This window comes from Balaenoptera borealis (genome assembly GCF_965194805.1).
Source record: "Balaenoptera borealis genome assembly, chromosome: 8".
Lineage (NCBI taxonomy): Eukaryota > Metazoa > Chordata > Mammalia > Artiodactyla > Balaenopteridae > Balaenoptera > Balaenoptera borealis.
This window is the reverse complement of record NC_138865.1, coordinates 66,026,603-66,049,548: the sequence shown is the minus strand read 5'-3', so window position 1 is coordinate 66,049,548 and position 22,946 is coordinate 66,026,603. Positions and strand designations below refer to the sequence as shown.

Sequence of the window (22,946 nt, the reverse complement as noted above, 5' to 3'; positions counted from 1 at the left end):
TAGGGGCATTGATGGTTTGGTGTCAGGAGACGGCAGAATTGACGATTTAGGGCTCAGCATGAGAAAAGGACAGAGAACAGGGAAACATCTGGGTGTGCAGGGCGTAGAGCCTGGCTGGAGGAAAGGAAGGAAAGTGGTGATTTCCACAATGTGGGTGTCACAGAGCAGCAGAAGAGACTAGATGAGTTAAGGAATAATAATAATAACAATAAGTATAAACTGCTCCATTAATTAAGCACTTCCTCTTTACCAGGCACTGTGCACAGAGTAAACACAGGTAAATGGGAAACATTGTTGTTGTCACCACCAAGCATTTTACACCATCTTATTTAATCCTCCTAATACCCCCACAAGATAGGTACCATTGTCTTCATTTTGCACATGAAGAAACTGAGTCAGAGTATTACATGCCCAACCGGCCAACAGTGACAGCCGGAGACACTGATACAAGTTGGCCTGTCTTAAGGGGCCTCGTGCTTCACTTGTAAGCAGTGAGGCTCCTCTGAGCACGCTGTGCTTCCCAAAGGATTGAGAGTCATGGGAGCAAACACTGGCTTTCCTTCACAGAACCCTTGTCTGACTGACAGAACTAGGAGGTTTAGCTCCATGTAAAAGGCCTGTCCCCATAAGACCTGGGGCACCCATTTCCTCATCACCCACACTGAGTGAGCTTTGCCTCTCTCCTCTCTCTTCCAGGGAGGGAGGCAAACACTGGGCTTCTATTTTTCTGGCTTCTGAAAAACAAGTTCTAGCTCATTTGATGTTCTTTATTTTGAGAACAGGAAAATGAACATGCCACGATTTAGCAAACCACTTACACCACTATTTACTTAGCCTCTCTGTGTTCTCATCTCTGAAATGTGCATAATAATTGCACCCAACTCGAAGGGCAGTTATGATAAGACATGAGATGATCCATGGTAAAGGGCTTTTCACAGTGCCTGGCACTAGGTAAACACTCATTAAGTACTGGCAACTATCATCACTATCATCAACGTCATCATCATCATCATCAATCATCACCATCTTCAGGCAGCAACCCTCATCACTCTGTGACTCAGGATGGGCTGAGGATGGGCTACCACAGCATTTGAATGAGCACTTCCACAACCCTCAACCTCTGTCACCCTCTCCTTTCCCTCCAGCAAGCCAAATCCACCATTCTTCAACTGTCCCAACTCAAGTTCTGCCTCTTCTATAAAGCCTTCCCCAAAGTCACAAATCCAGTTCCTCACCATGGCCTACAAATCCCCCACACGATCTGTGACTTCCACCCACCTCTACACCCGTGTCTTCTACCATCCTCTCCTTGCTCACTATCCTCCAGCCACCCAAGCCTTCTTCCTTCCCTGAAACAGATCAAGCCAATGTCTGTCTTGGGGCTTTTCACTAAATGTTCCTTCTGCTTGGAAAGCTCCTCCTCTAGTTCTTCAAATATCTGGCTTCTTATCAGTATTTAGGCCTCAGCTCAAGTGTCACCTCCTCAGAGAGGCCTTCCCTGAAGGCAGAAATCTTATCTGTCTTTATCAACATTGTTTTCTCTACGCCAAGAACACTGACATAGGGGGTGTTCAATAAATACTGATTGACTGACTGAATGACTGAATTATTCTTTACCTCCTCCAAACTCGTGGAGTATTTTACTCTACTCGTTCTTCTGATAATACCATCCTATTCATACACTATACATTGAAATTATAGATCTCACATGTACTTCGTGTGCCTATTTTATCTCAATTAGGGTATAGGCTTTGAGAATAGGATCTTAGGTATTAGAGTTCTATACATTCACAGGGAATATATAGAATAGTACTCACAGGGAATATATAGAATAGTACTATGCATGGAGTAGCTCTGCAATAAATGTTTAGTCAATTTGTTCAAAATTGAGTTCTTCTCCAGTCCAGACAATCAACATTAATGTCATCCTTTCTCCCATGGAAAGGGACTTCAGCACATGGATTTTGTATTTCTCTCTGTGTTTTTCTCATGACTTCTACTCATCTTGTTTTGTTGGAAGACCAACCAAGGTGTTTAGGAGTGAAAGAAGAGACTGGAGCTAGGAGCCAGTAATCCAGGAGAAAGGCAACATGCTAAAGACTTGATCAGGAATGCTGGGTGTTTTCTGCCTTAGATACTCTTAAAAATCAGCCATGTTTCAACTCAAAAAAGTACAAAAGATATGTTCTAAATGCCACACAAGTCTTATTCCTAGGGTACTATGGAAATAAGGGGAATTATTAGTGCCACCTGTTGGTGGAAAAGTATTATGAAAAGTAACTGCTTATAAGCATAACCCAGACAGAACCCGTCAGAAAAGTACTACCTGTGGAGGGGCAGCTAGGATAGTGGTCTTCTGACATCTATTTAAAATGAAGTGGCTACTGGCCTGGACCTGCAGAGCCAGCCACAGTGAGGAGGATGCCAGTAAATGGGGAGCCTCAGACCCACTTAGAAGTGCCAGGTAGGCATAAGCTTAAACTGTCTGAGAAAAACAAGGCCCCCAGTCACGGCATTTACTCAGGCTGGTGAAAAAACTGCGACATATTGTACTGTTTAACACAGAATGAGTGACAACTAGCAACTTCTTCCAAAACCCAGACTCATTCTACAAAGAATCCACGAGAAATCCAGTAGACTAGACGAAGCTAGAACAACTGTATAGCAAGTACAATGATCCACAAGGTGAAAATAAATTGGAGTTGATGGGATTCAACAGTTTTGTAATGATTTAAACCTAGACCCTATTAGCGTCAGTGTATCATCGTAAGTGTGGGATTTCAGGGCAGCTATTCAATGTGAATTTGGCAAAAAAATTAATTAAAGGGGGGGTGGAATTTGAAGATGGCATGACAGAGCTAGAGTGATAGTTCAGCTCTTTTGCTAAGATTAGAGCAAGAAGGACAAAATAAACTTCAAAGATTTTTATCATTTTACCTTTACCTTTGCTAAGAGCACTGAGCAAAGGTTAAGATTAAGAAATATTACAATTTAGTTCTATCTGGAAAGGTTAAATTTTTAGATCTTTGGAACAAATTTTTATTGGACTATCACACAAAATAAATCCCAAGGGACACTTGGAAACTTCCACTAGATTTTAGAAATATAACTGCAGATACGTCTATCTATGATGAAGAAGGAACATGGATGGCCTGCTCCTACAGATGATTTTGCAGAATGATATGCATGGCCAATAGTCACAGGTGGAAAGCACAGCACTTTTTAAGCATACAATTTAAGCATAAGATTATAAGTGAATTGCATCCTATAAAGAAGGCATTTTGGTCAGTTACTGAGTACCTTTGTCACTGATTGCAGAAGTCATCCTCAACCAGTCATTAAATAACCTCTTTGTTCCACCTAAAGAATACAGTGGCTGACTTTATATACACCATAAGAAATTCTTCAGAAGTTGTCTGCTTGGGAATATTTGAAGATGGATTATTGTAACTGCTGTTTTTAAGAGAAAGATTTCTGCACAGTATATATACTTACAAAAAAGTAACATAGAACCCATTTGCGTGACTGCAGAATACGCTACAATTCATGACTTAGTGTGAACCCCAGCAGTCACCAAAATTCCTGTTGAATTATACTATAAATTGAACTGAGAAAACAGTAGGATGTTTTATTTATACAAGTCAAAGTGGGATACTATATTTATACAAGTCAAAAGGTGTTAAAAATGTGCCCTAGGGACTTCCCTGGTGGCACAGTGGTTAAGAATCCGCCTGCCAATGCAGGGGACATAGGTTCAAGCCCTGGTCCCGGAAGATCCCACATGCCGCGGAGCAACTAAGCTCATGTGCCACAACTACTGAGCCTGTGCTCTAGAGCCGGCGAGCCACAACTACAGAGCCCGCATGTCGCAACTACTGAAGCCCGCGCACCTAGAGCCCATGCTCCACAGCAAGAGAAGCCACCACAATGAGAAGCCTGAGCACCACCACGAAGAGTAGCCCCCGCTTGCCACATCTAGAGAAAGCCCGAGCGCAGCAACGAAGACCCAACACAGCCAGAAATTAATTAATTAATTAATTAATTAAAAAAAAAAAAAAGTGCCCTAAAGAAAATGATCATGTTATGGATCATAACATTTAAAATTTTGGGTGCTGATGATTCAAGATTTATACAATTTTTTTGAACTATCAAGTATCGAGATTTACCAAATCTATTCTTGTTTTAATTTTCTCTAGATATTCTTCTGAAAATCATTCAGTAGTTTTTAACACACCATTGTAGTTCACACACTAATGGCCACATTTAGTGTGCAGTTTCAGAGAAGTTTTCTTCTAAGCTGTCTACAAGTCTGTGGGCCTATTTTATTTCTAATAATATCTGAACTTCTTAAGAAGTTTCCTATATGTTTTTAAAATTATTACATTTAAAAAGACATTTTTCATGAAAAGGTTTTTTTGAGTGATAAACTGTAAATTTAAATACGAAGTGAATTGTTTCCCTTCAACCACCTGTAATATCAATATCTAACATCTAGCCTGTTGTAAAAACTATAACTTTAAAAAAAAAAATTTATTTATTTATTTTGGTTGCACTGGGTCTCAGTTGCAGCAGGCAGGCTCCTTAGTTGCACCTCACCGGCTCCTTAGTTGCACCTCACCGGCTCCTTAGTTGCGGCGTGTGAACTCTTGGTTGCGGCATGCATGTGGGATCTAGTTCCCTGACCAGGGTTCGAACCCAGGCGCCCTGCATTGGGAACGTGGAGTCTTGACCACTGCGCCACCAGGGAAGTCCCAAAACTATAATATTTAAGAGCTAAAATATGCATCATTATCCAATAAAACCAAGATTTTTGTAGACATAAGATTATTCTGAAATTTATATGTAAAGGCAAAGTGACTGAAATAGCTTCATTTTGAAAAAGAAAAAAGCAAGAAGAATCAGTCTGATGCCAAGACTTATTATATAGTTACTGTAATAAATAGTGTATTATTAGTGGAAGGATATACTTGTAGATCAATGGAATAGAATATAGAAACCAGAAATAAATTCACATATATAAACCCAACTGATTTTTGACAAAATTGCAAAAGTAATTCAATAGAGGAAAGACAGCCTTTTCAACAAATAATGCTGGAACAATTAGACTTCCATAGGTCAAGCTAAGTCTCATACCTTACACAAAAACTATCTCAAAATAGATCATGGACTTAAATGTAAAACATAAAACGGTAAAACTTTTAGGATTAAACAGAAGAAAATCTTTGAAATTTAGAGCTAGTCAAAGAGTTCTTTGACTTGAAATCAAAAGCACAATTCATAAAAGGAAAAATGGATAAACTGAACTTCATCATAGTTGAAAACTTTTGCTCTGCAAAAGACCCTGTTAAGAAGATGAAAAGACACGCTACAGATTGGGAGAAAATATCTGCAAACTACATATAAACAGTAAAAACAGTAACAAAGAAACTACATAACAAACAGTAAAAAACAAAGGCAACTCAATTAGAAAATGGTGCTGTGATGATCAAACATGTGAATGTGCTTAGAAATAGAAAGGAAAGTTACATTAGGATGTTGGAGATTTGCAGGTTCTCATTGTTGCTCTTTTTGTGGATGTATATGTAGAAATGCTCAGCCTTTCAGTCCCCTTAAAAGGGGAATTTCCCCTTTTGTGTGAGTCTAGGGAAAGGCAGGGTCCTAACACACCCTATGGAAGCAGAAAGGGACCAGATATTCCCAATCACTACCCATGAACGAGGTGCTGGACATGTAACCCAGTCTCAACCTAACGGATACTCCAGCCTGGGACTTCATGAATCTGGAGAGAGTGACCCTAGGAAAAGGGCAGTCACAGTGGTGGTGGTGATGCTTCCCCTGGCGTGACCTTGATTGGTTCTCTGCTGCCAACTTCCCTTGGGTCTTGCTCACTTTTGAAGCCCCATTCTCCAGCTTTTCCATCAATTCTGGGAAGCACCCAATATCTTCACCCTGTAAATTGCTTTTCTGCTTAAATTATGCCAACCCATCTTCTGTTGTTGCACCTAAGAACCTTTACTTAATGACGGTGTCGTGGGGCAGGAGGGGATTACTAAATTTCTCCTACAACACAGCTTTTTAAAGTCACTCATTCCTAGGCAGGTCTAACAAAGAGATGGGGCCATCCTGGAGTTTCTCTTGCCCCTAATATCAAAGCCTTCCTTGATTTGCTGTCCCTTTTCAAACAATTTTACCCTGAGCTCCTCTGGATCTTACTCTCATCTGTCTCATTGGGATATGCCACCTAATTTACAGATGAATTTAAAATTTGTATTATAAAAGTAATATGTTTGTCTGATTTTTTTAAAATTCCATCAATGCAGAAGGGATGAAGCTTACAGTAAAAAAAGAAAAGAAAGCAACCCCCCCCCAAATTCTTCCCAGTCTTACTCCCCAGAAAGAAGCACTATTAATAATTTCTTGTGATACATAATGTTTTGATGTTGGACATTCTAATGCCAAACTGTCCTCATCCAAACCCTTCTTTACTTTAAAAATACCACCAACGAGTGGTTAGGAACAAAAATGATCCAAGTGAAATGTTAGCTAAGAAACTGACATTATGGTAAAACTAATCACAGTAAAATGATCAACAAAACAGCCAGTGTGTCAAAAATGACCTGAATCAGTGCACGGCAACCTCAGAGGACCACTCTCAAGAAAACAAGGTAGAATTAGTGCTGACTCCTAACTTACAGACAGGATAAACATGATATGCTTCCATAGCTTAGAAGCAATTCAAATTCAATCAAACTCTTTGTTGCATAACTCAAATATTCCAAACACTACCTAGATCTCTGCTTCTAGTAGCTTAAAATAACACCCCCTCAACATGTTCTTACCAACCTGTATCTAATTTGACATAAGCTAAATTCTATGCTTAACCTTTGAATTCTGGGCAAAAAACATCTGGATGGATCCAGCCACTCTAACCTTTCTGATATCTCAAGAGCACCTTAAAGCAGTGGTTTTCAAACTCGAAATCCCCAAATATCAGCATCACCCGGGGACTTGTTAGAAATATAAATGCTTGGCTTGCACCCCAGGAGTACTGAATCAGAAATTCTGTGGGTACAGCCCAGTGTGAGAACCACTTCTCCAAAGCCTTACAAACTGCAAAAATCCAAATATACTCTTGAGAGTCAAGAAAGTTGGGGAAGGGGAGATCCTTCTCATTGCTTTATATTTCCCCAAAAGTGGCTCTTTTCATCCTTCACCCTTCTTTCTCTTCCTGGCACTCTGAGTGTCTCCTTGGGAAATTAGTCACTCATCAGAGAGGGTCTCTAATATCTGGTTTCTCAGAGCTCTCTGTAAGGGAGGGCTCTGAAGCTGCACTAGGCCCAGTAGGAAAGCGAATCAGAAGTTATGAATGAGGTAAGTCTACTCAATGACACTGACCATGAGCTCAGGAAAGAAGGGGAGGGACATGGCCACTATCAGGGGTTTGACTCTGTTGTAAACAATGTGATCTGCACATGACAGTCATGACTTGGCCTGCAAAGGCCAGTTTTAAAGTTCACTCCACTGGAAGATATTAGTCATAACTAAACCTCCCTCTTTGGTGTTCCTCCAGGTCAACACACTTTGCAACCCAGTGATGCACATTAGTATCACCTGAGGAGCTTTTTAAAAACTCTGTGATGCCTGGGTACTGCCCCTGGAGGCGATTCCGATGTAGCTAGTTTGCACGGTGGGGAGGCCATGGTATACCTCAAAGGCTCCCCAGGAATTCTAATATGCAGCCAGGACTGAGAACCCCTGCAGGCCGTGGTTTTCACAGTGTGGTAGCCAAACCAGCACCACCTCATCCCCCAGGATTATATTAGAAATACAAATTCTCAGGCCTCAATCCAGACTCATTAAATCAGAAACTCTGGTGGTGGGACTTAGCAATTACAGGTGATTCTCATGCACAATAAAGTTTGAGAGTCATTGATTGCGCCCTGTTCACACCTCATTGAAGAACCTTACCAGGAGGAGATTCCGGGAAAGCAACTGCTAGCTCTATCTACACTCAAGATCACAGTTTGCAGTTTTTAAAGACAAAAACAACTCCCTCACTTTTATGAGCCAAGTGAGCTAATAATAATTCCAGCTTGTCTTTCATTTTAGATATCCGTGGAAGGTGTTAAATGCTGTTTCTGTCTGCCTTAAACATTACATCATAATTCTAACCTAGCAATTCCTAGAGTGTATTTGTGTGCTGCTGAATGATTTTAAGAGTGTCACAGGGATACGGGGAACAAGCCGAAGCAAGCTGCGCTGGGCACAGTAGGAAATGGAAAGGTAATTAAATATTATCTGGCTACGTTCTCCACTAAGCTGGAAATGCACTCCGCGTTTATAGATTGAGCAAATAAATAAGAGAAATGGGGACAAGTTTCTTGACATTTTTGTTTCTAGTCCTTTAAACAACGTTGGGATCTAACTGTCCCAGGAAACAGACCAAGTGAAGGCTTGGCTATATGAACCAAAGATTTCACGCCACAGTTTTTGGTTACAAAATCCTTTATCATCCATATTTATCAGCCATCCCTCAATTAAATCTCAGATCAATAAGGTAGTTTTCCCTTTCTTGCTGTATAGGAGAGAAACCTACATCACAACTAGGGAGGAAGCCACATGACAGAGCTCTGGAGGCCTCACATATCCTAGGTGCTAGCTAACCTCTCCTTTGAGCTGCTGATTTCCCCTCAGAAGAAAGTGCACTGCAGACAAAGGCCCTGTGGCAGTCTCTATCTAGGCGGGAACTATTAGAGAAAGAGAGAAAGAATAAAAACCCTCTGTGGGCATAACATAGAACTGCTCTGGACTGGAAGACATTATGTGAGGGCCCAGCAGCACAGACGAGGCGGAGCCATCAGGAAAACAGGCAGAAACACTCAGGTTTATGCCCGAAAATTGCAGTTTTCCTACTTAGGCATTTTAGAACCAGAGAGTTGTATTTCGAGTCCACTTGATGTTAAATATTACTCTATTCTACAGAGTTTGGCTCTTTTGCCCTTTGTTGCAAACCTTCCTCACTTTGAGTACGGCTTTGCTACAAAGGAAGACCAGTGGTTTGCCTCAACCCCAAGGCAAGTTCAAAGCCAACTTCATTATGCTATCAGCTGATGGCCAAACCCCCTGAGATCAGGAGAGTCAGGGTGGAAATGAATCTGTAAGCATCTTATCAAGAATTTCATTGTTTCATAATATGCACGTTCCCCACAATAAAAGTAACTTATTTTTGGATTGTATTAAAATAACATATATCGTGGTTAAAAAACGTTTTTATAAACTAAAATAGCGTAAGGACAAAAAGTAAAAATCACTTGAAATTCTACCACCTTGAGATAACTATTTCGGTGTCCATCCTTTGATTCTCTTTCCATCTATGCCTCTGCATAGATCTGTAAAACAGTATGGCAGTTCCTTAAAAAATTAAACAGAATTACCATATATTCAACAATTTCATGTCTGGCTATACACCCAAAAGAACTGAAGGCAGGGACTCAAACAGGTATTTGTACACCAACACTCATAGCAGCATTATTCCTTATAACCAAAAGGTTGAAACAACCCATATGTCCATTGATGGAAGAATGGATAAACAAAATGTGGTACATACATACAATGGAATATTTTAAAAGGAGGGAAATGCTGACATGTCACAACATGGATGAACCCTGAAGACATTATGCTAAGTGAAATAAGCCAGACACAAAAGGACAAATATTGTATGATTCCATTTATGTGCTGTACGTAGAGTGGTCAAGTTAATAGTGACAGAAAGTAGAATCACGGTTGCCAGGCGCTGGGGTAAGGGGTAAATGAGGAAATATTGTTTAATGGGTACAGAGCTTCGATTTGGGAAGATAAAAAAGTTCTGGAGCTAGACAGAGTTGATGGTTGTACAATGATGTGAATGTAATGAATGCCATTGAACTGGACAGTTAAAAATGGTTAAAATAGTAAATTTTATATTATGTATATTTTACCACAATAAAAAATTAAGTTATAAAATATTACTAACGCTACTTCCTAAAAATTACGCCATAGTTATCTTTTAAATACCATGCAGTAACAATAAAAGAAGGGAAATATATTTAGATTCCAAAGTTTTGGTGACTGGACTCTAGAACTCTGTAGACACACTGACCAGTTCCAACTTGTCAGGTATAAATAAAAACACCAGGAAATGGTCCCTTGATAAAAGAGGTTACTACACCCTCTATTTTATGAGTATAATTTCAGTGGCTGACATGGTACACTAAATTCTTTTTCTGTGCAGAGTAGTCAAGAAAACTTGTGTTTCTTCTTACAATAACTATAAAGCCTACACTGGTCCCTTAGACTTCAGTGGACACTAGCCAGCATTAAATCATGACTAATTAACCAGTAAGTAGTTAGCCCTGTGGTAGACTGACTCTGAGACCTGGAATATAGAATTATAAGACCTGGGATTTATAATCCACCTATGGAGAAAAGATTACCACAAATAAACCAAGAGGGAGGTTATGAAGAGCTAAAACTAAAGTCACTCACATAGAATATGTGGTGCATCCCTTCCTCTTTTCCCAAATTAGACATCAAATTTCCTTACTCACTGCAAGCATAGCCCCTGTATTTTCCCAACAAAGAGTAAGGTATTTCCCTATCTGTCATAGCAGCCTCTGCTCAGGACCAGAAATATCCCTCTACTAAGCCTCAACACAGCCTCTGTAACACTCAAGTCAGCTCTTGGAAATGGGTGGTATATCTGGGAATCTCTGGAGCTGGAGAAGGCATCACTGCCAGGAGGTACAAAATGATAAAGATTTCTCTCCCTCCTCCAAGACTGGGATAGAGAATGGAGCCTCGCTGACAATCATACAAATGAGGAGAGTAAGACAGAGAAAGAGCATTAGGTAAACTGAGGAGAACAGAGAAACTTCTAAGACGATGGTTTTCAACCTTGGCTGCAAGCTGGAATTACCCGGGGAGCCTTAAAGATATACCCATGCCTGCATCCTTCCCTCCACCTAGTCTTTCCCCATCGAGATTATTATTCTATCTGGAATTGTGATCTGGACATCAGGATTAGTTATAGACTCACCATGTGAGTCTAATTTCCAGGCCTGGGAACCACTGCTTTACGGGAAGGAGAGCTTCCTCATCCTTCAGTCAGTCTTCTGGAGACCCTGCCTGGGACCTCAATTTACTGCAAGAGCTAATGACTTTAAAAAAAAAAAAGAGCTAATGACTTTTAAAAGTTAAAATGGTCTTGAAAAATTGCTCTCCAGTACAATACAGAAGATGTGATCATATTCCATCACTAGAGGGCAGTTTCTTCATTGTCAACACTTAATTAAGGTATTATTGCCTCAGGTTAATTTACTCAGGTTCCTCCCTTAATTAAAAAAAAAAAAAAAGCAAAGCTGCATGATGACATTTTAATGAAGGTATACTACAGCCTGACTTTCATAAACACCAATTCCTTCCTATTTATGAAATGAGAGTTTGAGAGACTAACATTAAAAAAGCTCTGTGTCCTTTCATCTGTCACATGCCCTCTTCCTAAAGGGTTTGTACTGTATGGGGTATATTGTTCTCACAAAGTGTATGGCTTTGCTGTGTTACCTATGTTTCCAAACAGGAGGTAGGGCTTGATAGTAACTGATTAAGATCTGATTACCTTCTGTCTCAGAAAATGAGACAATAAATGTCTCAGTTTTAAAAATTCTTTGATTTTTGTATCTTGAAATAGAAATCTGGCATTTCTAACAAGCTTCTAGGTGCTGCCAATGCTGAGACTGCTGGTGGAGAACCACACTGAGCAGTGGGAGGTAGAGAACCTCGGGGCAGATACCAGACTCCTCCTCTGAAGGTATCCCCAGATGTTAATTCACATGCTGACGACATGTCTGTCTGTCTGTCTATCTATTCCCATGAAGACAGAAAGATCACAAATCCAGTGGATCCAGGTTGACTATACTACATCAGAATCACTTGGTTGCTTCTTAAAAACAAAGACTTTTAGTCTCAACCCCTGGAGATCAGTACTTCTGGAGTGGGGCCCAGGAATTTATATTTTTTTAACAAGTACCCAGGAGATGCTGCAAGAGCCCTTTGCTTTTGAAAATCACTGTTGCTCAAATGTTTTTACTTTACAGACAGAGACCGAGGACAGAAAAAAGGAAGGGAACTTTCAAAGTTAGTGACAGAACAAACTAGGATACGGACTCTCCTGGCCTTACTAGATTGAGGCATTACTGCTTATAAGGAGTTAACACGTGTGCTCAACTCTGATTCTTACACTATAAGATGGATGTAGTAACTAGCTTCCAAAGATGGCCTGCAATGAACCAGGACTCTTGACATTCACACCCACGTGTTGTCCCCTTCCCACTTTCAATCTGGGCTGGCCCTGAAACTTGCTGTGACAGATAGAATGCTCTGGAAGTGATGTTGTGTAACTCCAGAGGCTGAGCCTTAAGAAGTTTGCAGCGTCCACGTCCTTCCATCTTGGAACACTCCACTTTGAACCCAGACCCAATTCTTTGAGGGAGCTCAAGCAACCACTGGAGAGGTCCATATGGAGAAGAACCAAGGCCCAGGTCAACACCCTTAACTGAGCTCCCAGACAACAGCCATCACTACCTTCCCAGTTATGTGAATGAGGCCACTTTGGACCTTCTAGTCATCCATCCCAGTGGGTATTATACTACAAGAGATAACTGAAAAGACAGAAGAAGAAATCCCCTTACCTGTTAGGCTGGAAAGAGATTCGGTCATAGCCCGTGAGTTCACACAAATCCTTCTCAAGTTCTCGAAAAAGCTGCTGGTACCCTTGAGCTTGGTCCAGAGGCACAAAGGGGTGGATGTTTGCAAATTCTTTCCATGTGATAGGCTGAAGAGCAAGAAGGGAGGAAACGTACACATATGTACACATTGTAATAGTAATAAGACTGACTTTAATAATGATGATAATGATTATCAACAGCTAACACAAAGGGTGCTTACTATGTGCCAGGCACTGTTCTAAGCACTTTACATACATTCATTCATTTAACTCTTACCACAATCTTATGGGGTAAGTACTATTACTGCCTTCATTTTACAAGTGGGTCACAGAGGCCCAGAAAGGGAACTTATACAAAAGTATAACCATTTCCTATTTTTTCAGGAACAAAAAGGCCCCTGAATAGATTTATATCCATGAAACCCAATGAGTTGTTTCAGGCATGGTTTATTCAAACTCTTACATAGCACATATATCATTCTTTTTTCATGAAGCAGAACAAAACACCAACAGAAAAGCAAATGGGGAAAATCCTCCTATTAGAATATAAAATGATTTTCTTTGCCTGATGTGATTTGTCGTATCAGACTAATCCTATGGAAAAAAGGAAACATCCTAGCCTAGTAGAGATACTTACCAAACACCATAGCAGGGGACACAAATCTTCTGTTGATACAAGAAACAAATTAAAACCTCAAATCTCTACCTTTCTGGCACTGAGAAAGGATTTCTAGAAAGAAGGCTTACGGTTCTTAATTCTATCTGAGCTTAACAACTACAAATTGATAAAAGCTTTCAACATGGCAGGTTTAAAAGGGTGGTGGGGGGAGTTGGGGAAGGTAGGAAGACATAAACACTATATGTTTAATTATTTTAATATTTAAAAATAATTTCACCCATAAATTTAAATGATCGGGTTGTGATAAAGTTAGGGTTTCTCCCAAGATTGTTGAAGAGCAAGGTAAAGGATTACTAAAGCAGTTATTCAATCACGGTCCCAGCAGCAGCTTTCTCTAGTTATCTGCTTATGTATAAGCCAAGACACTGCCTCTGCTAAGTTCCCTTTTAATAGAAGTGACCTACTTACTGTGAGTTCAGATGAACTGTTGAGCTTCATGGTACAGGACCCCTTTAAGAAGCACAGCCAAAGCATATTACGTTAGTGACATGCTATGGTCTATCTGATCGGCCCTCCCATCTCCCCAAATGGTCACCCATTCATCCCTCTTGCAGCATATTAGATGTGACCCAAAGAGGTGGGATCAGGGTGGGGTGGGAAATAGAAATAAAGGCAATAATTACCAGTGGAATCATGCTATGAACAAGGGAAATGTCTTTGTTTTCCAATCTCTTCATATATCGGACAATATTTGTTTCTGAGTGATAGCTGTGAATATAAAACACACGGTTTAGGCCAATATAGTTAGGTAAGAGCCCATACACATCCCTCTAAAAGGTAAGACACACTGAGATCTACCTTCAACATACAGATCAAATTAGGCCATGGACAACATGCCAGCAAAGCATCAGAGGGAAGGGCGTGTACCCCCCATGAAGCGCAGAGGATGCCCTAGGACAAGAAGCTGCCTGTGGGCGTGAGAGGAAGAGTTGGAAAGAAGAGGATGTTGAGTTCCTGGGTATGATCTTCAGCCTGGCGACTATGCATCGAAACTCCCATCTTCTTGAGAGTAGAATTAGGGGTTATAGTGTCAAGGGAGCACAGCCACCAGGAAATAAGGTGTGCTTTGCCCAGGTTAGAATTGGGATTTAGTAGTGAGTCAGGCTGAGCCACAATAAACCAGGCCATGTCATAGTCAGAATGCCATAGTAGAAGCCACTCTCTACCGTGCTCCCAAGCCACAGCACACAATGCAGAAGTCACACAAACTACACAAACCTGTTGAACACTTGATGTGTAAGGAATGGACTAGTTCTCTTGAAGGCAGTCCCTAGAATACCTCTCCGTTCCTCACCCATGCTTTCAGCAACCAGCTCCTGCATGGAGAGACCACAGAAACTGAAGGGCAGGAAGCATGCCTGGAACCACATGTGAAGAAGGCTTCCATTCAGCGTGTATTCTGACAGAGCACCAGAAATTCCCTACCATCCAACCTCCCACCTCCCTGACCACCCACCCCAGGGATATCTGGCACAGTGCAATGACAGATGTCAGGGGTCATGCATTGTGGCAATTCTCCAAAACACTGTTTTTAAGTTCTGTTGAACTTAGCCACAGTGAACAAAGAAAAGTGAACAATCTTTACTGCCAAAGAAAAAAAAGTTGACATCCCCTGCATGTTCCTTGAATAATGAAGCAAGTTCCAGTAAACTATTTTAAAGGGCTATCTAAAAAGTGACGACCATGATAACACTCAAGTGAAGATTCTCACTTGACATTGCTCTTTTATCTTTGAGAACAATTCTAATAAAATACAAGTGCCAAGACCATTCAGTGGGAGAAAGGACAGTCTCTTCAACAATGGTGCTGAGAAAACTTGATATACACATGCAAAAGAATGAAGTTGGATCCTTATCTTATAGAATATACAGAAACTAATTCAAAATGGATTAAGGGGACTTCCTTGGTGGCGCAGTGGTTAAAAATCCGCCTGCCAATGCAGGGGACATGGGTTCGAGCCCTGGTCTGGGAAGATCCCACATGCCGCGGAGCAACGAAGCCCGTGCGCCACAACTACTGAGCCCATGTGCCACAACTATGGAAGCCCTCGCGCCTACAGCCTGTGCTCCACAACAAGAGAAGCCACCACAATGAGAAGCCCACGCACTGCAAGGAAGCGCAGCCCCCGCTCGCTGCAACTAGAGAAAGCCTGCGCACAGCAACGAAGACCCAACACAGCCAAAAATAAATAAATAAATAAATTTATTTAAAAAAAAAAATGGATTAAGGACTTAAATTTACAAGCTAAAACTACAGAACTCTTAGAAGAAAGTATAGGGGCAAATCTGCATGACCTTGGATTTGGCAATGGTGTCTTAAATATGACACCAAAAGCATGAGCAACACAAGAAAAAATAAAGCACACTTTTGTGCATTAAAGGACACTATCAAGAGAATTAACAGATAACCCACAGAATGGGGGGAAATATCTGCAAATCATATATCTGATAAGCATTTAATATCCAGAATATATAATTAGATACATGGCTTGCTCCTCATTCTGCTCCAGGCCGATAGTATGAGAGCCCTCAGTGGTTGCTCCATAAATATTCTTCAAATGCATGGAACAAGTATCTGTGATTAAATTTACTGCAGAGTTCTAGAGGGAAGATATTATTCAGTCTTGTTTATTAATTAAAGATTAAAAGAGAACAGTATAATACTTTTTTGATGATTTACATTTGTTATCTGATACTTAAGTCATCTCTCAAAGAGGACTCAGACAACCAGGGCAGCACTGATCAACGCTCTGGAACCTATTTCTGTTTCCTTTCATTGATTCATTTAACAAATATTTATTAAGTGGCTCCTATGCTCCAGGCCTTATAGAGTGTTGTGATTAACACCTTGCCACAGGTCTAGATAGCTGACGTCTCTCTTCCATCCCACAGACTCTCCTGCTCACATGTCCCTGCTATCTCATCATTTTAGAAACCAACTCAGTCACACTGAACTGTTTCTAGTTCTCATATAACCTCTCTCCTCCTAGCCTTTGTGGCTGCTTTTCCCAGTGTCTGGAACACCTCTGGCCCCATCCTCCTTCTTCTCAACTGTGTCTGGATAGCTCCTACTCATCTTTCAGGTCTCAGCTTAGGACAGTTTCTTCCAAGTGTTGGTGAGAAGCCCCCTCCACTCTGTGCTCAGAGAGCATCTTTGGACACTGCCCATCATAGTACATCATCTGGATTGCAGTCTTGTGCCTGTTTGGATCCTCATTAGACTATAAGCTCCAAAAGGGCGGTAAGTATGTCTGATTTACCACTAGCCTCAGGGCACAGCATAAGACCTGGCACATATTAGGTCAGTTTTCCCAGAATCAACATAACCAAGATGCCAATGTCATGAATCTTTGTATTAGGAATAGTTTCAATTAAACACCATTAACAATCCTTCCAACTAGCCTTGCTGCTCAGTCCTGGCTGGGGCCCACGGCAGTGACCTCTAACTATCAGCAGTCACAGTGGCAAGGGACAATCGGTGGCATAATTTTAACGCAGGCCACCTAATGTCATTCCTGCGCCCCCTCTCCCTCACACTCAGGCCCATAAGAGGCAAAGCCAACTGTGACACCTCCTCAAATAGTCATTATGAGGAATGTGAATTTTGATTTACTTACTGCAGATGACTCACAGCCGAAGATCCACAACAAGTCATCCAGATCTTTTTCATTGACTGTTTCATCAAGAGAAATACCAAGCTATAGAAATGAAAATGAAAGGGAAAACATCAGCTCTAAATGCCAAGATCAGTGCAGAGACTCCAAGAGAGGTCAAAGGGGAGAAAGTGCTGGACAAAACTCTCAGTTGTTCTAAAATAACAGGGTATCATTATGTCCAAGTTGGCCCTTGGGCAAAGTAGGCTAGACCAGTCCCAAACGTCAAAAGATTGAGAGTTTTACAGCCACTTCTGGACTCTAAAAGAGTCCAGATGGCTGCAGGGCACTCCTTTTGGTACTAGATATGCTCACTTTTTTCTTCCCTTAACTTACCTTATCATATCACTTATCATAGCCTTTACCTTGAACAGTCATATTGTGAACGAAGGAGTATTATGAGCAAAATATGTGCCTAAGAGTCCCATATATGAAAACACAACATCTTAAGGAAAGCTGACAATGGATTATCATTTAATAGGTCACAATGTTCCAAACTGGAAATGAAAATTGTTTACAAAGAAGTTGTGCCCAAAGGTCCAATACTGATTTTTTTTTAAATAAAGAGAAATTTTAATGAGAAAAGTCATAAAAATTTATAGAATTTGTACAACAAACAAACAAACAAAACTGAAAGTCTGACTTACTGTGTGATCCTCAAACAGCCGAATATTTATTTGTCGCTGAGCAGCCCTGCCCAAGACCTCCTTCACCGAGCAGCCACACTGAATCTTCAAAGTGTCAAAGAACAAGTCATGCTGGAGTTGGTGTCCTGCTCTCTTGAGACCTAGACAAGATAGGATAGCCACTGGTCTCTATGTAGAAACCAAACCCTCTGCCACTGACGCTTCACAGAAGTAAAGAGGTAAATCCTACTACGGTCTGTTCCTACACAGTGTTTTGGTCGGTGTTTTTTTTAAAAAAAAGAAGGACTTCCCTGGTGGCACAGTGGTTAAGAATCCGCCTGCCAATTCAGGGGACATGGGTTCGAGCCCTTGTCCGGGATGATCCCACATGCCACAGGGCAACTAAGCCCATGCACCACAACTACTGAGCCTGCGTGCCACAACTGCTGAAGCCCATGCACCTAGAGCCCATGCTCCACAACAAGAGAAGCCACCGCAATGAGAAGCCTGCGCATCGCAACAAAGAGTAGCCCTTGCTCGCCGCAGCTAGAGAAAGCCCGCGTGCAGCAACGAAGACCCGACACAGACAAAAATAAATAAATAAATTTATTTTTTTTAAAAAAGGTAAATGTTTATTATTATGCTACAGAAAGTTGTGAAATACATATAAAAATGGAGGAAAAAATCACCATAATCACCATCCAGAAATAACTAGTGGTTACTTCTTGGTATAGATTCCTCTAGAAGAGTGTGTGTATGTGTATGTGTGTGTGTAATATATCACATACATATACTTCTTTACCCTTTTTTAAAAAATTTAATGTATCATGAAGATTTTGCTTTTCTACAGATCAAAACCCCTATCATTATTTTTAATGGCTATATAATATTCAAACTTAAATTATGTACCATAATTTAACTAATTACTTATTATTGGACGTTTAGGCTGTTTCCAAGATTGCGCTATTGTAAATAATGTTTCAATGCACACCCTTTACATCGTTATCTGATTATTTCCTTTAGATACATCCCTAGAATTTCTGTATCAAATTGTAGGCACATTTTAAAAGCTTTTGACACATATTGTTTAAGTGCCCTCATAAAAGTCATACCAATATCAGCATTCTTTTTAATCTCTGCCAATGAAATGAGAGAAACACTACTTTATTCTTTCAATTTACATTTCTTTGATTAATAGTGAGGTTGAAATTATATATGTTCATTTGTATACTTTCTTTTAAAATTACATTTAATGTCCTTTGTCCAGTTTTCTCTCAGGGTGTTCATTCTTCTTGTGTATGGGGTGGGGGGACTGAGGAAGAGCTCAATATATTAAATATATTAACACTCAGTCTGTCATAGATGTTGAAAATATTATTCTTAGGTTTTTATTTGACTTTTAATTTTGCATGTAGTATTAGACATGCAGTGAGTTTTCAATTTTATTTACTCACATGTATCGGTCTTGTTATAACCAAAAGTTTTAAAACAGAAAACTGACTCACCTTCAGACAAAATCAAAGTGGCATTATGTACCCTCCTAGCAATATGTTCCAGCCCGTGGGACCCATGGTAGATTGCAAACATTGCAGCCATATTCGCCAAGAGAGCCTAAAACGACAAAAAGCATTTAAAGAATCAGGTTCAACAATGTGATGGAAGATGATCAGTGGGAGGGATTGTTATTCTGACTTGAGATGCCAAAACTAAAAGCAGGTACAAAGCAAAATGATTAGACTCCCTGCCTTCTCTATGATAGTTGGAGACCATTTATAACCTGCCCAACCATCTGAGGGGTAAATACAGCATCCAAGACACCCTAGAGCCACTATACTAAACCTTTGAATGTGACCATTAGTAAGGCGTTCCATCCATGCAACATAATCATGTCACCCATAAAGGGGAAGATCAGGCTGTCATCAGACATGGAGATGCAATATTTAATGTTGGAAGATAGTGGAACAACAAAGACCTCAGGGGGAAAAAAGTGAGATCTAAGAATTTTATGCTCAATAATACAGTTCTTCAAGGATAAAAGCAACAAAAATTTTCAAACACACAGGAACTCAGGGAGTATAATTCTCTTGAAGCCTTAAATAAAGCACTAGAAAGTGAATTTCAGCCAACCAAGAGGTGAATGGTGAATCTATGCAAAGGACCACCAAAGATGAAAATGCAGGACGCAGGGGAATAAAACCAAAATGAGTTGGCAGGAGATATATTAGGAAGGGAAAACCAGAACCTACTGGCTTATTCCCTGCTGACAGTAAGGTCACTTTCTCAGGTAAAGATATCTCTCCTGACCGTTGATTGAAGTTTCACAAAAATATTTACAGGGAAGTGTGTATTCTAGTGTGACAGAGAATAGGAAAGAATGGCACTAGAATCTCTCAGAGACTCAGGGAGGGAATCCAGCATAGGCAGCAAGGAAGGGACCACTATGGTGGCATCTTGGGTCAGGGAGGAGGATAAAAAGAGGATGGCAAAGGTCAGAAACCAAAATGAGTGCCAATGCGGGGGAAAATCATGGAGGCCCACCTCCTGTCTCTCCTCCTTTTGGCGCTATCCCTCACCTGCTTTTCCACCCTAGATCCTACCAACAAGCAGCCTTCTAACCATGCAATATCACCCTAGGTAACTGACCCAAACTCTAGTCTCAGACTCCTCACCTGCTTAGTCCATTCAATTCTCCCACAGCCCCTCCCATCTCATTGGTCCAGCACCATGGTTTCTATGAGTTTCCAGTCCCACTAAAGTGACTTCTGTCCTAATGTACTAGGTCAGCAGTTCAAGGTCCACCTTCATGTTCAAGCATCCCAAGGTGGGAAGGGGCACATTACAGAACAGAAACACTACTCAGCTGAGAAACACAGTGCTTTAAAGTTGGATGATGTTCAATATCAGATCTATTTTGTTAGGTACACATTTCCTCTGTGAGGCTGCTAGAAGGAATCTCTCTGGGGTCACTGCAAAAATGCCAGAAAGTGAAATCAGAGTCAATAAAGGAAATGAGGAAAAGAAGACATCAGAGAACACAGCAGTAGACTTTCTTGGACCAAGTGCCAGAGAGAGTACAGACACTCTTGTGGACTCTGTATAACAATCAGAAATAAATACGGAAGAACCACAACACGTTATAGCTATGGAGAGGGCATGTCTTAAGTAAAACATCCATAATATAGTGTATCATGGCTCATGGCTATACTGCCTGGGAATAAAAACTCAGGCTTGATGTTCACAGAATGCTCTGGAAGCCTCCCATCACAGAAGCCTTTTGGAGGTTGGTTCATGTCACTTTTTAAACTAGAGATCATTCTTTCTACAAACAGGAGACTATATCAACCAACTGACCAACAAATTAATGAAAAGTATAAAGTCACTTTTAGAAATCTTGGTAAGGCATTAGAATATCAAAGGAAGTTCAGAGAAACAGAGAGACCAAGAAGATTCAAATTTCTTTGATAATCTGACAAACAACATAATTAGGATACTTAAAGTAATCAAAAGTGAATCATGGGGACTTCCCTGGTGGCGCAGTGGCTAAGAATCCGCCTGCCAATGCAGGGGACATGGGTTTGAGCCCTGGTCCAGGAAGATCCCACAAGCCTGTGCACCACAATTACTGAGCCCACGCTCTAGAGCCCGCGAGCAACTACTGAGCCCGCGAGCCACAACTACTGAGCCCACGCACCTAGACCCCGTGCTCCACAACAAGAGAAGCCACCACAATGAAAAGCCCGTGTGCCGCAACGAAGAGTAGCTCCCGCTCACCGCAACTAGAGAAAGCCCGCGTGCAAGCAATGAAGACCCAACGCAGCCAAAAATAAATAAATAAAATAAATAAATTTATTAAAAAAAAAAAAAAGTGAATCATGAAAGGATGCTCAAAATCATTAGTTATTAGGTCACTGCAAATCAATCCTACAGTGAGATGTCACTTCACACCCACTAGGACAGCTATAACCAAAAAGAGGAACAATAACAAGTACAGGTGAAAATGTGGAGAAATTAGAACCCTCATATATTGGTGGAGGGAATGTAAAATGGTGCAGCCACTTCAGAAAAGAGTCTGGAAGTTCCTCAAATAGTTCAACATAGAGTTACCAACGACCCAGAAGTTCTATTTCTAGGAATATACCCAAGAGAACTGAAAATATATGTCCCCACAAAAACTTATACACAAATGTGCATAGCAGCCTTATTCAAAGTACCCCAAAGTGGAAGCAACCTAAATGCCCATCAATTGATGAATGGATTAACAAAATATGATATATCCATACAATGGGATATTCTTCAGCCATAAAAAAGAAGGAAGTATTGATTCATGATACCGTAGGGGTTCCAAACAGGCCTCCCTAAGATGTGCCACTTTAGCATGTGGATTATTTTGAGTTCAGGCAATGGAGACCTTCTGGGCTCAAGAGAAACTACTGCTCCTCCCTTAACTACCCAGAAGAATTTAAATTGAGGATTCTTCCCAGAAAAGGAGTTATTACCAAAGATAAATTTTATCTAAGTGGCCCCATCTATATGGCAGAGCAAACAACTAATTACCAAACATCTTGTTCTTCTTATCATCCAGTGAACGGCCCTCCCATGCTTGGAAGCACCTGGCCCCTATCCCATTCCTTAGCCCAGGATGACATGTATACCTTATTTACTTTTCTGTCCTTTAACTTCTTATGTATGTGGGGTCTCTGAGCCTCTCATATATGTGGGGATCCTGTATGTATGTATAAAATGTTATTTTCACCTGTTAATCTGTCTCATATCAATTTAATTCTTAGACCAGCTAGAAGAACCTAGAAGGTTAGATGAAAAATTTTTTTTTCCTTCCCAATTCTGTAACGTGGATGAACCTTGAAAACATTATCTCAAACGAAAGAAACCAGGCACAAAAGGCCACATATGGTATGATCTCATTTATATGAAATATCCAGAATAGGCAAATCCATAGAGACAGAAAGGAGATAAGTGGTCACCAGGGGCTGAAGGGAGGGGAGAAGGATAGGAAGTGACTGCTTAATGGGAACAAGTTTCTTTTAGGGGTGATGAAAATATCCAGAAATGAAATGCTGGTGATGGTTACACAACTTTGTGAAAATACTATCAACCATTGAACGGTGTACTTTAAATGGGTGAATTATATGGAGAGTTATATCTCAATAAAAGAGCTAATGAAATGTAAATTATACATCAATACCCCTGGACTTTAGAAAAAGCTAATGA

The 22,946-nt window shown here is 40.6% G+C and overlaps 1 protein-coding gene and 1 pseudogene across 2 annotated transcripts in view; one reads left to right on the top strand and one right to left on the bottom strand.

The window, feature by feature from the left end:
- The window catches only part of GLDC (glycine decarboxylase), a 99,194-nt gene that overhangs the window by 36,223 nt on the left and 40,025 nt on the right, over positions 1-22,946 (bottom strand). The window contains exons 9-15 of the mRNA XM_082404373.1: positions 19,223-19,328; positions 17,739-17,878; positions 17,056-17,136; positions 14,658-14,755; positions 14,063-14,147; positions 13,848-13,889; positions 12,726-12,868 (exon numbers count right to left, since the gene is read on the bottom strand). Of these exons, the coding sequence (XP_082260499.1) occupies positions 12,726-12,868; positions 13,848-13,889; positions 14,063-14,147; positions 14,658-14,755; positions 17,056-17,136; positions 17,739-17,878; positions 19,223-19,328 (695 nt within the window). The remainder of the gene's footprint in view (positions 1-12,725; positions 12,869-13,847; positions 13,890-14,062; positions 14,148-14,657; positions 14,756-17,055; positions 17,137-17,738; positions 17,879-19,222; positions 19,329-22,946) is intronic.
- Positions 408-12,717, top strand: LOC309633786 (DCN1-like protein 2 pseudogene; annotated as a pseudogene). Its single transcript has 2 exons — positions 408-484; positions 2,500-12,717. The product of its transcript is annotated as a DCN1-like protein 2 pseudogene (transcript).